The sequence below is a fragment of the Miniopterus schreibersii genome (genome assembly GCF_964146895.1).
Source record: "Miniopterus schreibersii genome assembly, chromosome: X".
Lineage (NCBI taxonomy): Eukaryota > Metazoa > Chordata > Mammalia > Chiroptera > Miniopteridae > Miniopterus > Miniopterus schreibersii.
In genome coordinates this window covers 25,841,650-25,855,317 of record NC_138104.1, presented here as the reverse complement: position 1 = coordinate 25,855,317, position 13,668 = coordinate 25,841,650, and the positions used below count along the sequence as shown (strand labels likewise).

At 38.6% G+C, this 13,668-nt stretch overlaps 1 protein-coding gene across 1 annotated transcript in view; it reads left to right on the top strand.

The window, feature by feature from the left end:
- Positions 1–13,668, top strand: part of RNF128 (ring finger protein 128) — a 70,822-nt gene that overhangs the window by 35,921 nt on the left and 21,233 nt on the right. Inside the window, exon 2 of the mRNA XM_081125334.1 lies at positions 5,035–5,282. Coding sequence (XP_080981460.1) covers positions 5,035–5,282 — 248 coding nt within the window. The remainder of the gene's footprint in view (positions 1–5,034; positions 5,283–13,668) is intronic.

Genomic DNA, 13,668 nt, shown 5'->3' with positions numbered 1-13,668 from the left:
GCCATTTAAGGTTTGTACTCTTAATTTGATTATTGAAAGTGTGGATTCTGTTTTCTTTTTATAAATTTATCTTTATTATTGAAAGTATTACAGATATCCCCCCTTTTTTCCCCATTGATCCCCTCCACCCCGCATCCGCCCACTCCCAGGCCTTCACCACACTGTTATCTGTGTCCATGGGTTATGCATATATGCATATAAGTTCATTGATTAATCTCTCCCACCCCCACCTTCACACTGAGATTCATCAGTCTGTTCCATGCTTCTGTGTGTCTGGATCTACTTAGTTCCTCAGTCTATTTTGTTTATTAGATTCCACATATGAGAGAGATCATATAAAACTGAATCAGGAAGAATCAGAAAACCTGAATAGGCTAATAACAATTGATGAAATCAAAGCAGCAATAAAAAAAACTCCTAACAAACAAAAGCCCTGGGCTGGACAGCTTCACAGGGGAGCTTTCTAATTTTTTAAGTTGTAGAGTTAGATAGTTTACTAAAAATTGTTCTTGCTTTTTAAGGTAGGCCTGCAGTGCTATGGACTTCCCTCTCAGGACTGCTCTCGCTATGTCCCATAGATATTGGGTTGTTGTGCGTTCATTTTCATTTGTTTCCAGGAAGTTTTTGATTTATTTCTTGATCTTATTGGTAACCCATTCATTGTTTAATAATATGCTATTTAGCCTCCATGGGTTTGAATGTTTTTGAGTGTTTTTACTGTAGTTGATTTCTAATTTCATGTCATTGTGATCTGACATGCTTGATCTGATTTCAATCTTCTTGAACTTGTAGAGACTGGTTTTGTGTCCTAACATGTGGTCTGTCTTTGAGAATGACCCATGTGCACTTGAGAGGAATGTATATTCTGCAGCTTTGGGCTGAAATGTTCTTTAATATCAATTAAATCCATCTGATCTGGTGTGCCATTTAGAGTCACTGTTTCTATGTTGACTTTTTGTCTGGAAGATCTATCCAGTGAAGTCAGTGGGGTGTTAAAGTCCCCGACTATGACTGTATTGCTGTTGATCTCTCCCTTAAAGTCCTTAAGGTTATTATTGATAGGTCATTATTTAGTGCCATTTTAATTCTTTATGCCTATGTTTCTCTCTCTGTTTCTTCTGATTATTACAGCAGTCCCTTTAACATTTCCTGCAATGCTGGTTTGGTGATGATAAACCCCTTTAGCCTTTTTTTGTCTGGGAAGCTCTTTATTTCACCATCTATTTTGAATGATAGCCTTGCTGGATAGAATTGCCTTGGTTTGAGATCCTTGTTTTGCATTACCTTGAATACTTCATGCCGTTCTCTTCTGGCCTGTAGAGTTTCTGATGAGAAGTCAGCTGGAGCTCCTTTGTAAGTAACAGGTTGCTTTTCTTTTGCTGCCTTTAATATTCTCTGTCTTGAATTTTTGGCATTTTAATTACAATGCCTCTGGGTGTGGGCCTCTTTGTACTATTCTTGCTTGGGACTCTCTGTGCTTCCTGAACTTGTGTCTTTTTCCTTCCCCAGGTTAGGGAAGTTTTCTGCCATTATTTCTTCAAACAGGTTCTCTAAACCTTGCTTACTTTTGACCTCTTCTTAGTACTATGACGCAAATATTGTTACATTTCATGCTGTCCCACAGCTCCCTTAGACTTTTTTTTAACTGTTTTGTCTTTTGGATCTCTGATTGAGTGATTTTTTTCTACCCTGTCTTCTAATTCGCTGATCCAATCCTCAGCTTCCTTTAATCTGCTGTTTATTCCTTTCAATGTATTCTTTATTTCTGCTATGTCATTCTTCATTTCTGACTGGTCATTTTTCATAGTTTCCATATCTTTTTTCATGCTGTTGAGCATCCTTACAATCAGTATTCTGAACTCTGTAACTGATAGATTGCTTATCTCCATTTCATTTAGCTATTTTTCTGTACACTTCTCTTGTTCTTACATTTGTAGCTTGTTTTTTGTCTCCCCATTTTGGCTGCCTGTTTGGGTTTATTTCTATGTATTAGGTAGGCCTGATAGGACTCTTAGTCTTTTTGGAAGGTCTCTGGTGCAGGCCAATGTGAGATGCTGCTTTTGACTGGCTTTGAGTACCCTGTTTGGAGCTATTAGCCAGCTATGGCTTGAGATGCCCTCTGTTGGGGCTGAATGTGTTTGGACAGAACCAAGATGCACACCCCAGTCTGTTTTTCCAAGGCCCAGGTCCAGAAGCAGATCAGGCAAAGACTGAAAGCACTCTGAGTTCCACCTCTGCAGGCTGATTAATCTGATTCTCTTAATGAGCCTCAGGCTGTAGAAACTCCACAGGGTGGGGTGGCTGATTGTTATCAGCCTCTTAATGAGCCTCAGGCTGTAGAAATTCCATGTGGTAGGAGGAGAGGTTTTCCAGCAGGGTGGGGCAATTGCTTCCACCTCAGGCAAAAGCTTCTTGGAAGATAAATGTGTGCCTATGAAAGATGTCCTCTGCAGGTTGGGGGAATGACTCAGCACAGGAATCCATAGGGGTGCCCTCTGAGCTCTATTTCAAGAGCCCACAACCCTAGATTCTCCTCACACAGCTCCAGTCCACTCTGCCTTTCCTCTGCTAGAGCCCAAGGTGAGCGGCTGCACGCGAAACTTTGTGCATTGGCTCTTTACGAGGGTGCCTGCATTTCCAGCCATTTCTCTCTGGCAGACAGAAACCCTGATGCTTTTCACAGCCAGATGTTATGTGGGCACCTTTCCCAGCTCTGGTGCTCTTGGCTGGGAAGCCAAGCCTGGGGTTTAGGCCCCAGAGTCCTCAGTGGGAAACCCCCACAGCTGAGGTCTCCCTCAAGACCTTCAGCTGCTGCCTGTGGGAGCCTGGCCAGCCCTCTTGTGCCTCCATACCTCCTACCAGTCTCTATGCGGTCTCCAATTTTCCTCCTTGGTTATGAAGGTGCTCTCCAGCTCTTCTTCAGTTGCAGTTGATTATTCAGTATTGTTTTTTCTATATTTTAGTTGTAATTCCAATTTGGTTCCAGAAGGGTGTCAGTGTAGCTCCCACTCAGTCCACCAACATCTTTTGTGAATTCTGTTTTCATATTGTACTTTTGTAATTAATTTCTAGTCCGAAGGGCCTTTTCCAATTGTGTGTGTGTGGGTGGGTGTGTGGGGGTGCGCTTGCGTGTGTGGCTTTGTTTTTCCTGATTTGAGTTTGATCATTAACTAAGATAGTACCTTAACCTAATATCAGTGGGAGTTTCTCTGGACGGCTATCTCTTAACATTCAAAGAACTCTATTCTTTTGCTTCAGATTATCTGTCTCAGGTCATATAAACTAGAAGGGATATCAACCTTGATAAGCATGGAAATTGCATGAGTAATTTGACATCCTCATAACATTGGGAAAGATAATGTTTGTCCCTTACATTTTTCACAAGATTTATATAGTTGGGGGGTAGAGAGGACAAAGATTAGTAGGGGGTGTGGTAGAGAGGGAGGTGTTACAAAGATTAGGGCTTTACACTGATGGTCACTGGCACCAATTCAATACCAACAGGAATCCTCAATTTGGGGTGTGGTGAAGGGGGAGACTTTATTCAGTGCAAACAGCTCAATTGAAATAAATCACAGTTATGGAACTGCATGGGTGTGGAACAGCACAATCGTGATACAGCTTGACTGGAGAACAGCACAGCTGTGAGACAGCGCAATACTATTACAGCTCAACTGTGGAACAGCATGGCTGTGAGATAGCCCAGGGCATGAAGCAGCCCGGGTGTTGCAGCTGTTCCTTCTCCAGTGAAATAGCTTCGCTCCAGCCTGGCTAGACAGCTCTTCTTTGGTTGGGTTGGACCCACCAAGACAGGGTATCTCCATTATTCTCCAGCAAAACAGGTTGGGTTATACAACTCCAGCTAGGGAAATTCAGTCTTCAGTAGAAAGGGAAAGTAGCTCCAAGAGCCAGAGGGGAACTTACTTATATAGAGAGAAGTCCCCACCCAGGTCCCTGATTGGTCTGTTTTCATGCAAATGAGGACTCCAAATCCTCACAGTTTGATTGGTCCAAAAAGCACTGTCCCTATTGATTGGAATGGAGCCACTATGATTGGTTGGTGAAGATGCTGATAGGGATATAGCAGTGCATCTTCAATTAGATGAGGAAAGTCTCAGTCCTATTGGTTGAAATATGATTCCAGGAACTCCTTTATAAGGGTTGGCTCAGATGTCAGGAACACAGTGCAGGAAGGCAGTTCAGAACAGGTCACAGGGAGTTTATTTAGTTCAGGCTTCTGCCTGAAGCACATTTTGAGTGAGAGGCCCCTGTTGAGCAATGGTTGGTAAGCTCTGTGTATAAATTTGAGCCCAGACAGCCACCAGGAGTCCTTCTTAGTAGGTGCCTTCATTCTCAGGGTCAACAAGACTAAGACTTAGACTATTATACTAAGTAATAAATTTAGTTTAATTTCAGGCTTGATTTTAGTTGGTGTTGAATAGTAATATACATTTCTGTCAATGTGTTGTACATTTGTACTTGTAAGCATTATTTGCCTCAAATTACTAATCTGGATATATATATTCTTATACTTTTTAGTAATGAACTCATAAGATAGTCTATCACCTTATAAATTGGAAAATGCATAAGTATTTCTCTTTCCCCAATCTCAGGTTCCCTAGGATATATGCCCTATTTTGTACCATACAGAGGACTCTTAGTTTTCTAGAAAGCCTTCATTTAAGAGCGAACTGACTTTCATAATGGGGAAAAAAAAAAAAAAAAAAAGAACTAACTGGGCCACAGACTAAATACTTTTGAATTATAAGACGTTAACCTGAGGAGAGGGAAGGTATCTGTTATATATCACAGCTTCCTCACTAAACTGAGTTCCTTAAGATCAGTAACCAAGTCTTTGGCATGTTTATATCCCCTATAACTTTTATATGCATAGTAGATGCCCCAAAATGTTAATTGAATGAATGAGCATCCTTCCTTTGTCTCACTGGTAATAATTTAAAATCAGTTTAGCACTTGGATTTTTATACCAAAAATGCTTTACCAAACTAAAACTAAATTCCTTTCCTTTTACAGGTGCAGGAGACATTGTTGCCATCATGATTGGCAATCTGAAAGGCACAAAAATTCTACAATCAATTCAAAAAGGCATACAAGTAACAATGGTCATCGAAGTAGGGAAAAAGCATGGTCCTTGGGTGAATCACTATTCAATTTTCCTTGTTTCTGTGTCCTTTTTTATTATTACGGCAGCAACTGTGGGCTATTTTATCTTTTATTCTGCTCGAAGATTGCGGAATGCAAGAGCTCAAAACAGAAAGCAGGTTAGTAATGGTCCTTTCTCCCAATTTAAAAATATTTTACTGTCTTAATTGCAGTTTCAGTGTCATGCATTTTAATACATTTCACTTGCTAGATAATGACCCATGCATATGTTTTATGAAACCTTGTAGTTTTAAAAAGTATGTCAGCTTTCATCCTCTCAAATCTTTTATTTTCTGTAAATTATCTATGGCCTTAATCCTGCCTGATTAAATCTTCTAACACCTCATTATGGAGCACAGCCAGGGTTTTAATTATATATGGGTATAAATATATATATTCTTTTAAATATTTTTTCTAAATTATAAAAGCATTTTATACTCAGTATAGAAAATTTAGAAATTAGAAAGAGGGAAAAAGTCTTCATGAAAACCCCATATAACAAACCCCATAGTCACCACGCAAAGGTAGCCATTCTTATTTTACATGTATGCATGTGCTCAAGCATGTAGGGCCAGGGATGTGAAAAGAAACTAGGCTGAATGCTATGAGAAAGCAAATTTAAAGATCTAGTTGTGCATAATATATAATATAGTGCTAGGCTGCAGACAGAGGCACATATTCATAATTTCCATGATATTTTAACAACTGATATATTAACAAGTACAAAGAATAAAAATAATGGCCCGGCTGGGCGTGGCTCAGCAGTTGAGCATCAACCTATGATCCAGGAGATCGAATTTCAATTCCTGGTTGGGGTACATGCCCGGGTTGTGGGCTTGATCCCCAGTGGGGAGCATGCGGGAGGCAGCCCATCAGTGACTCTCTCATCATAGATGTTTCTGCCTCTCTCCCTCTCTCCCTTCCTCTCTCTGACATCAATAAAGATATATATGTATTTTAAAAGAATATAAATAATAGAGGGAAAATACTAAAGCATCATTGAACATGGAAATACCGATAGTTCTGTGGCATTGATCCCACCACCTTTAAACTGTCTGTCACTCCCCTGATATCCTCACTTCTCTCCTTACCCAGCTTAGCTTCCATGTTCACTCCCATGCATATGTCTTCAGTTCCCTTGGCCCTTCTCTCTCTTTGTTATACTTGCTGTCAAAATCCAACCCTGGTTAAATCCTATTTCCCACCTATGCTATACCTGTACTTTACATAGCTGAACTAATAGGAAAACATTGACATATATCCAGACTGACCATAAACTCAGAGTGATCCCTTAATACTTCCCAACAATCATATTATGTTTTCTTAGCCATTTCCTCTCCTGCTTTACTAGGTGACTAATCATACATGTTCCATTCTCCTTAAACTTCCAACACCTTCTCCAGCTTTACTCTCCACTTGTATTTTTTATCTTATTCCACTGAGAAAATTTAGTAATCAAAAGAGTACTTCCGCATGCTCCTAGCACACCTACCCATCTATCTGTATCTGTGTCTAAATCCTGTATCCTCTGCCTTGGCTTCTTTTACTGTGGATGCACAAACATGCTTTTATTGCTTCCATTTTCAAAAGAACTGGGCCAGAAACCTTGGAGTTGTTCTTTTTCCTCTTTTTTTCTCACTTCCCATATAACCTCCATAAGTAAATACTGTTGGTTCTACCTTCATTATATATCCAGAATCTGATTACTTCTTACCAATGCCACTGCTTCCGCCCTGGTCCAAGCCACCATCATTTCTTACCTCCTCCCTCTCTCAAGTATTTTCACCATAGTAATAGAGTGGTATACTATGTCTCCAGAATGCTCAGTGAGGATTTAATACTTTCGGCTGATCATATAGTAGGAGCAAGAATACATTTTTATGTGAACTGAGATATTCCTCCAAAAGCAGTGAAATTCTGGCCGCTTCATGCATTTTTTCTCCAGTAAGCAAAGATGAACCCAATTTATTTGGGAGTGGGAGAGCAGTGAGGGTTTCTTATGGCAAGCAAGTTCATTGAATTTCAGATCAGATGAGAATTGAAACCTTATTATAAAACCTTCATAATGATTAGACACCAGTATGTGGTAATGAGTGATGATTATCTCGGTGTTTAAAATTAACTTCTGTCTTTCTCCTCAAAAAAGCAGCTATAATATTGGTGGCAGGTTCTGCTTGTTACTAGCTGTAGTCAAAAGGATGTTTCAGATTCCTGTGCCAGACCATTCAATCGTTTCACACTCTGTTAATATTTGACATTTGTATATTTTGCTGTTTTTATCTCTGAGGTTGGAAAGAAATATGTGTCATGTATGAGTAACTCCCCAAAGGTTATAGTTCAAAGACAAGAGTATTTGGTTTCCTTAAGTTTGTGGTGGAGTCTATATTTCTGTATTCTGAGTGTTATAAAAACTTTGTTAAAATGATATTAAACCATGCCAGCAAGCAATACAGTTTATAAAGAACTGCCTGGTGCTACACAAGTTTCATTGGATATTTAACTCTGGTCTCATTGTTCATTTAAGTAATTTTCCTAGTTTATAGTATATTTTATGAGCATTAACTTCTATACAAATGATAAAAAACAGCATTAAAAGTCACCTTTTAGAGAAGGCTTTTGCATTCACTATGTAGTGGGCTATATCTATTTATCCCTTGGTGACTAAAGGATTAAATATGTGACTAATAATCCCTTTTGCTCATAAATTCTTGAGAGTGCTAGAATGTGATTTGCATGTTATTTAATTTTCCTGACTTCCTATTTATTTTTTAAAGGTAGAGAGCTTGCCCTGGCAGGGTGGCTCAGTTCATTGGAACATCATTCCATATACCAAAAAGGTTGCAAGTTCAATTCCGGGTCAGGGCACATACCTGGGTTTCCGGTTCAATCTCCAGTCAGGGCATGTATGAGTTGCTTCTCATCGATGTTTTTCTCTCTCACATCTCTGTCTCTCTTTTTCTCTCTCTCTCTCCCTCTCTCTCTCTCTTCCCCCTCCGTCCCTCCCCCCTTCCTCTCTGTCTAAAATCAATAAACATATCCTCAGGTGAGGATAAAAAAAAAAGATAGACAGCTTGATACATATGATGGCTATAACTATCACGAAATGTTTAACAGTATTATCCCTATTTTACGGGTAGAAATGGTAATGAAACTGAGTTACAGAAACTTACCTTCATTAGAATATTAGGAATTCATTTAAATATTCAGGAATTTCTTCCCAGTGAACCATTATGATGCAAAGTGTTTAATGTCAGGTAAACTGATAAATGTACAGTATAACCATAAATTTTGATGACCAAAATACCCAAATATAATGGGCAGCACACAGTGACCGCATGCCTGACATGTCATAGTATGATGTGTAAGAACACATATCATCCCTTTTTTAGTGGATGGAAAGATTTTAAACAAGATGTAAAGTATCAGTGGGTTGTGAATGAAAATATCGTACTAGGCATTATATGGTGTTTCAACTGGGAACAACCCAAACCTCATACAAGGAAGATTATGGAAAACCTTATGGCATTCTCAGATTAAACTGAATTTTGGAGTAACCACTTATTGACTCTGGTATGGGACACACAGCATTTAGAGGTACAGTGTATGTATCCTAACCATATTCAAGCAATTAATACTCAATGGCAACAAGGCATGTATTCGATTTTACATCGGCCAGTGAAACAAAAATGGGCTCTATGTGAAACAGAAGCTGGCCTAGGTATAATGGAACAAGCTGAATTTACTTTTAATGAAGAGTGACTCTCAGAAGAAAATAAATTATTTTCTAAAATAACAACAGATTAGAAGAAATCATCTTCCAAGAGGAGGATAAAGAATGAGAATCCATTTGGAAAAGCTTGATAATATAGAATGAAAATCCATCCAGATGATAAAGCTTGATAATATAATCAATCATACAGACCCAATGCATAATGCTAGAGAATGCTAGCTCTCAAGACTGGGGAAGAGCCCGGCCAGATGTGGCTCAGCAGTTGAGCATCAACCTAGGGTAGGAGATCGCAGTTTGATTCCTGGTCAGGGCACATGCCCAGGTTGCGGGCTTGATCCCTGGTTGGGGGCGTGCAGGAGGCAGACGATCAGTGAAGACTCTCTCATCATTGATGTTTCTATCTCTCTCTCTCCCTCTCCCTTCCTCCCTCTGAAATCAATAAAGATATATATATATATATAAAAGGCTGGGAAAGAGCATATACTCTGACCCAACAGGGTCTATTAACTATTTTACTGCAAATGGAGGTACAAGTAGCCCTGGGGTAATGGCTTTCTATTTTTAGCTATGGAAGCTTAGAGCATCTTTGAGACACATTCAGATCCCCAAATTTACGGAAATTTTCTGGGTGAAATTGTAAATTACATTGCTGATCTCTGACTGATCTTGACCAAAGGGTGGACCAAAATAGAACTAGCATTTAGGAATAGGAATAAAGCTGAATGATACGGGTGTATTCCCCAGGTGGAGACGGCATTGCTGCACAACAGTCAATGTGAACTTATAAATATATCATAATATGAGTTGAGGCATATGATTGACGTTGTCTTCAGCTACCATGGAACCTAGAAATGATGGAAACATTGCCACTGGTGGTAACATTTGTACAAAATAATATCTGATATGTGGGTAAAGAAAAATTCTTCTGGGAAGGTTTAGTAAGCAACCTGTGATACTTCTTGATTTATTTTGTAACCAAACCAAACTGTATTATAACCATATTGTAATATGGTGTGATACTAGCATTGTTGGTAAGTTTCAACTACCTTAAATGAATAAATCATATGATAATGAAATTATTGGGAAATTAAAACCTCCCCAGGTTGTGATAATAATGGAGATTGGCATGAAGAAGAAATAGATTTAGTGCATTTCTATATTAAATATCTGTGCACAGTTTATCACAGATTTCAAGTGGCCATAGATAAGGAGGAAACAGATGTTAAATTGGTACATAAGTATAAATATATGTGAAATGGTCTTTTTTTTCTTACATATATTTTATTTATTTATTTATTTATTTATTTATTTATTTATTTATTTTTGCTCAAAATATTACAGATGTCCCTTTTTCTCCCCATTGACCCATTCCACCCTGCCTCAACACCCCTCCCCCATCCTTTACCACACCATTATCTATGTCCTTGGGTTATGCATATATACATATAAGTTCTTTGGTTAATCTCTCCCCCTCCACTCACCTGCCCCCATCCTTCCCTCTGAGATTCATCAGTCTGATCCATGCTTCCATGTCATTGAATCTGTTCTGTCCATCAGTTTATTAAGTTCTTTAGATTCCACATATGAGTGAGATCATGTGATGTTTGTCTTTCTCTGCCTGGCTTATTTCACTTAGCATAATATCCTCCAGGTCCATCCATACTGTACCAAAGGGTACAAGATCCTTCTTCTTTACAGCTGCATAGTATTCCATGATGTAAATGTCCCACAGCTTTTTTATCCATTCATCTACTGATACGCACTTGGGCTGTTTCAAGATCTTAACTATTGTAAATTCCGCTGCTATGAACATAGGGGTGCATGTATCCTTTCTGATTAGTGTTTCAGGTTTCTTAGGATATATTCCTAGAAGTGGGATGATTGGGTCAAAAGGCAGTTCCATTTTTAATTTTTTGAGGAATCTCCATACTGTTTTCCATAGTGGCTGCACCAGTCTTAATTCCCACCATCAGTGGACCAGGGTTCCCCTTTTTCCACATCCTTGCCAGCACGTGTCATTTGTTGATTTCTTGATGGTAGCCAATCTGACAGGTGTGAAGTGGTACCTCATTGTGGTTTTAATCTACATCTCTCTGATGATTAGTGACACTGAGCATTTTTTCATATGTCTCTTGGCCATCTGTATGTCCTCTTTGGAGAAGTATCTATTCAAGTCCTTTGCCCATTTTTTAATTGGATTATCTGTCTTCCTCTTGTTGAGTTGTATTAGTTCTTTGTACACTTTGGAGATTAGCCCCTTATCAGATTCATGCTTAGCAAATATGTTCTCCCATACCCTGGGGTTCCTTTGTATTTTGAGGCTGTTTTCTTTTGCTGTGCAGAAACTTTTTAGTTTGATGTAGTCTCATTTGTTTATTTTTTCTTTAGTTTCTCTTGCCCTAGGAGATGTGTCAGTGAAAATTCCACTATGTGAGATGTCTGTGACTTTACTGCCTATGTTTTCTTCCAGGATTTTTATGGTTTTGCGACTTACATTTAAGTCTTTTATCCATTTTGAGTTTATTTTTGTGTATGGTGTAAGTTGGTGGTCTAGTTTCATTTTTTTGCATGTACCTGTCCAATTTTACCAGCACCATTCATTGAAGAGACTGTCTCTACTCCAGTGTATGCTCTTGCCTCCTTTGTCAAATATTAACTGACCATAATGGTGTGGGTCTATTTCTGAGGTCTCTGTTTTGTTCCACTGATCTATATGTCTGTTGTTGTACCAATACCAGGCTGTTTTGATTATAATAGCTTTGTGGTATAGTTTGATATCCGATATAGTGATCCCTCCCACTCTGTTCTTCTTTCTCAAGATGGCTATGGCTATTTGGGGTCTTTTTTGGTTCCACAGAAATTTTTGGAATATTTGTTCTAGCTGTGTGAAATGGCTGTTGGTATTTTAATAGGAATTGCATTGAATCTATAAATTGCTTTGGGTAGTACGGACATTTTAATCATATTAATTCTTTCAACCCATGAACACGGTATATTCTTCCACTTGTTTATATCTTCCTCTGTTTCTTCTTTCGGTGTCCTGTAGTTTTCCGAGTACAGGTCTTTTAGATCCTTCGTTAAGTTTATTCCTAGGTATCTTATTTTTTTAGTTGCAATGGTAAATGGTATTGCTTTTTTAGATTCTCTTTCTGAGAGTTCATTGTTGGTGTATAAAAATGCTGTCGATTTTTGGATGTTAATTTTGTATCCAGCTATCTTGCCAAATTCATTTATAAAATCTAGTAGTACTTTGGTAGAGTCTTTAGGGTTTTCTATGTACAGTATCATGTCATCTGCAAATAATGAGAGTTTTACTTCTTCCTTTCCAATTTGTATACCTTTTATGTTTTCTTCCTGTCTGATGGCTGTGGCAAGGACTTCCAGTACTATGTTGAATAAGAATAGTGAAAGCGGACAACCCTGTCTTGTTCTTGGTTTTAAGGGAAATGGTTTTAGTTTTTGCCCATTGAGTATGATGTTGGCTGTAGGTCTGTCATATATGGACTTTATTATGTTGAGATATGTTCCCTCTCTTCCCACTTTGCTGAGAGTTTTTATCAAAAATGGGTGCTAGGTGAAATGGTCTTATAGACTGGAAGAATTTTTATCCTTTGTTGGCTTCTAAAGAATTACATATGCTTATCTTGTTCTTCCTATACCTCATGTATAAATGCTGTTCTAACTGTAAAAGCCCAAATAACTATGACTATTGTGTTATTTAAAAGACCTTGACCTGCCCTACCTGGTTTGGCTCAGTGATTAGAGCGTCAGCCTGCGGACTGAAGAGTCTCAGATTTGATTCTGGCCAAGGGCATGTACCTCGGTTGCAGGCTCTATCCCCAGCCCCAGTTGGGGTGCGTGCAGGAGGCAGTGAATCAATGTTTTTCTTCCATGATGATGTTTCTCTCTGTTTCCCTCCCACTCTCTCTGAAAAGCAATGGAAAAAATATCCTTCAGTGAGGATTTAAAAAAATAAATGAAATAAAAATAAAAGACCTTACCCAAGAACAAGTGGATGGTTTGTAAGGAGAGAGAACACAGTAGATCTAGTTGCTTACTCCTTGCAAATTGCCAATGGATGTATGATTGACCCTTGGCCAACTGCAGAAATGTGGCACTCAAAGTGTTCATTATGTTGGTGATTGATAGTATTTATAGACACCTAGAGCAATGGATCATATTGTACCAGCTTGTCAAGGTTGCTTGACACAACAATCAAGATTGATGATATGCACCTGGTTTCATTGTTGAGGCCCTGATTTTCAGCAGCATGGCCAGTTGCTAGCAAAATTACCTAGCGACCAAACCCTCCATCCAAGTCTCAGACCCTGATACTCAAATTTGCTCCCTGAACAGACATATGCCACACATGTCCTTGTAGTTTACTGTCAAAGAGGTAGTACTCCTGTGTGGTCTCAGAGGAGGAAAAACTAAGCTACATTATTATCTTAAAATTTGTCCTAGAACTTAAAACATGACTAAAAAATATTTGAAATATTTCTGGTTACATTAAGTTTTCTCTACTCTACTAGTAGTGTGTGAAATAAACTGGAAGATTTACCATCTGTCTTCCTGCACTATCAGTATACTATACACATTTATAGTGGGTGTGTTTGTATGCATGTATCTGTTTCTGCATATATTTGAGAATTAATTAGTGCCTTTTACAAAACCATTATTTTGGCTCTTGTATAAGAAGAGCAAATTAAACAAATTCTTGTCTGAGTTGGACCTAGTTTTATAGTCTTTCTCTGACCTCACTGAACAAAAGGAAG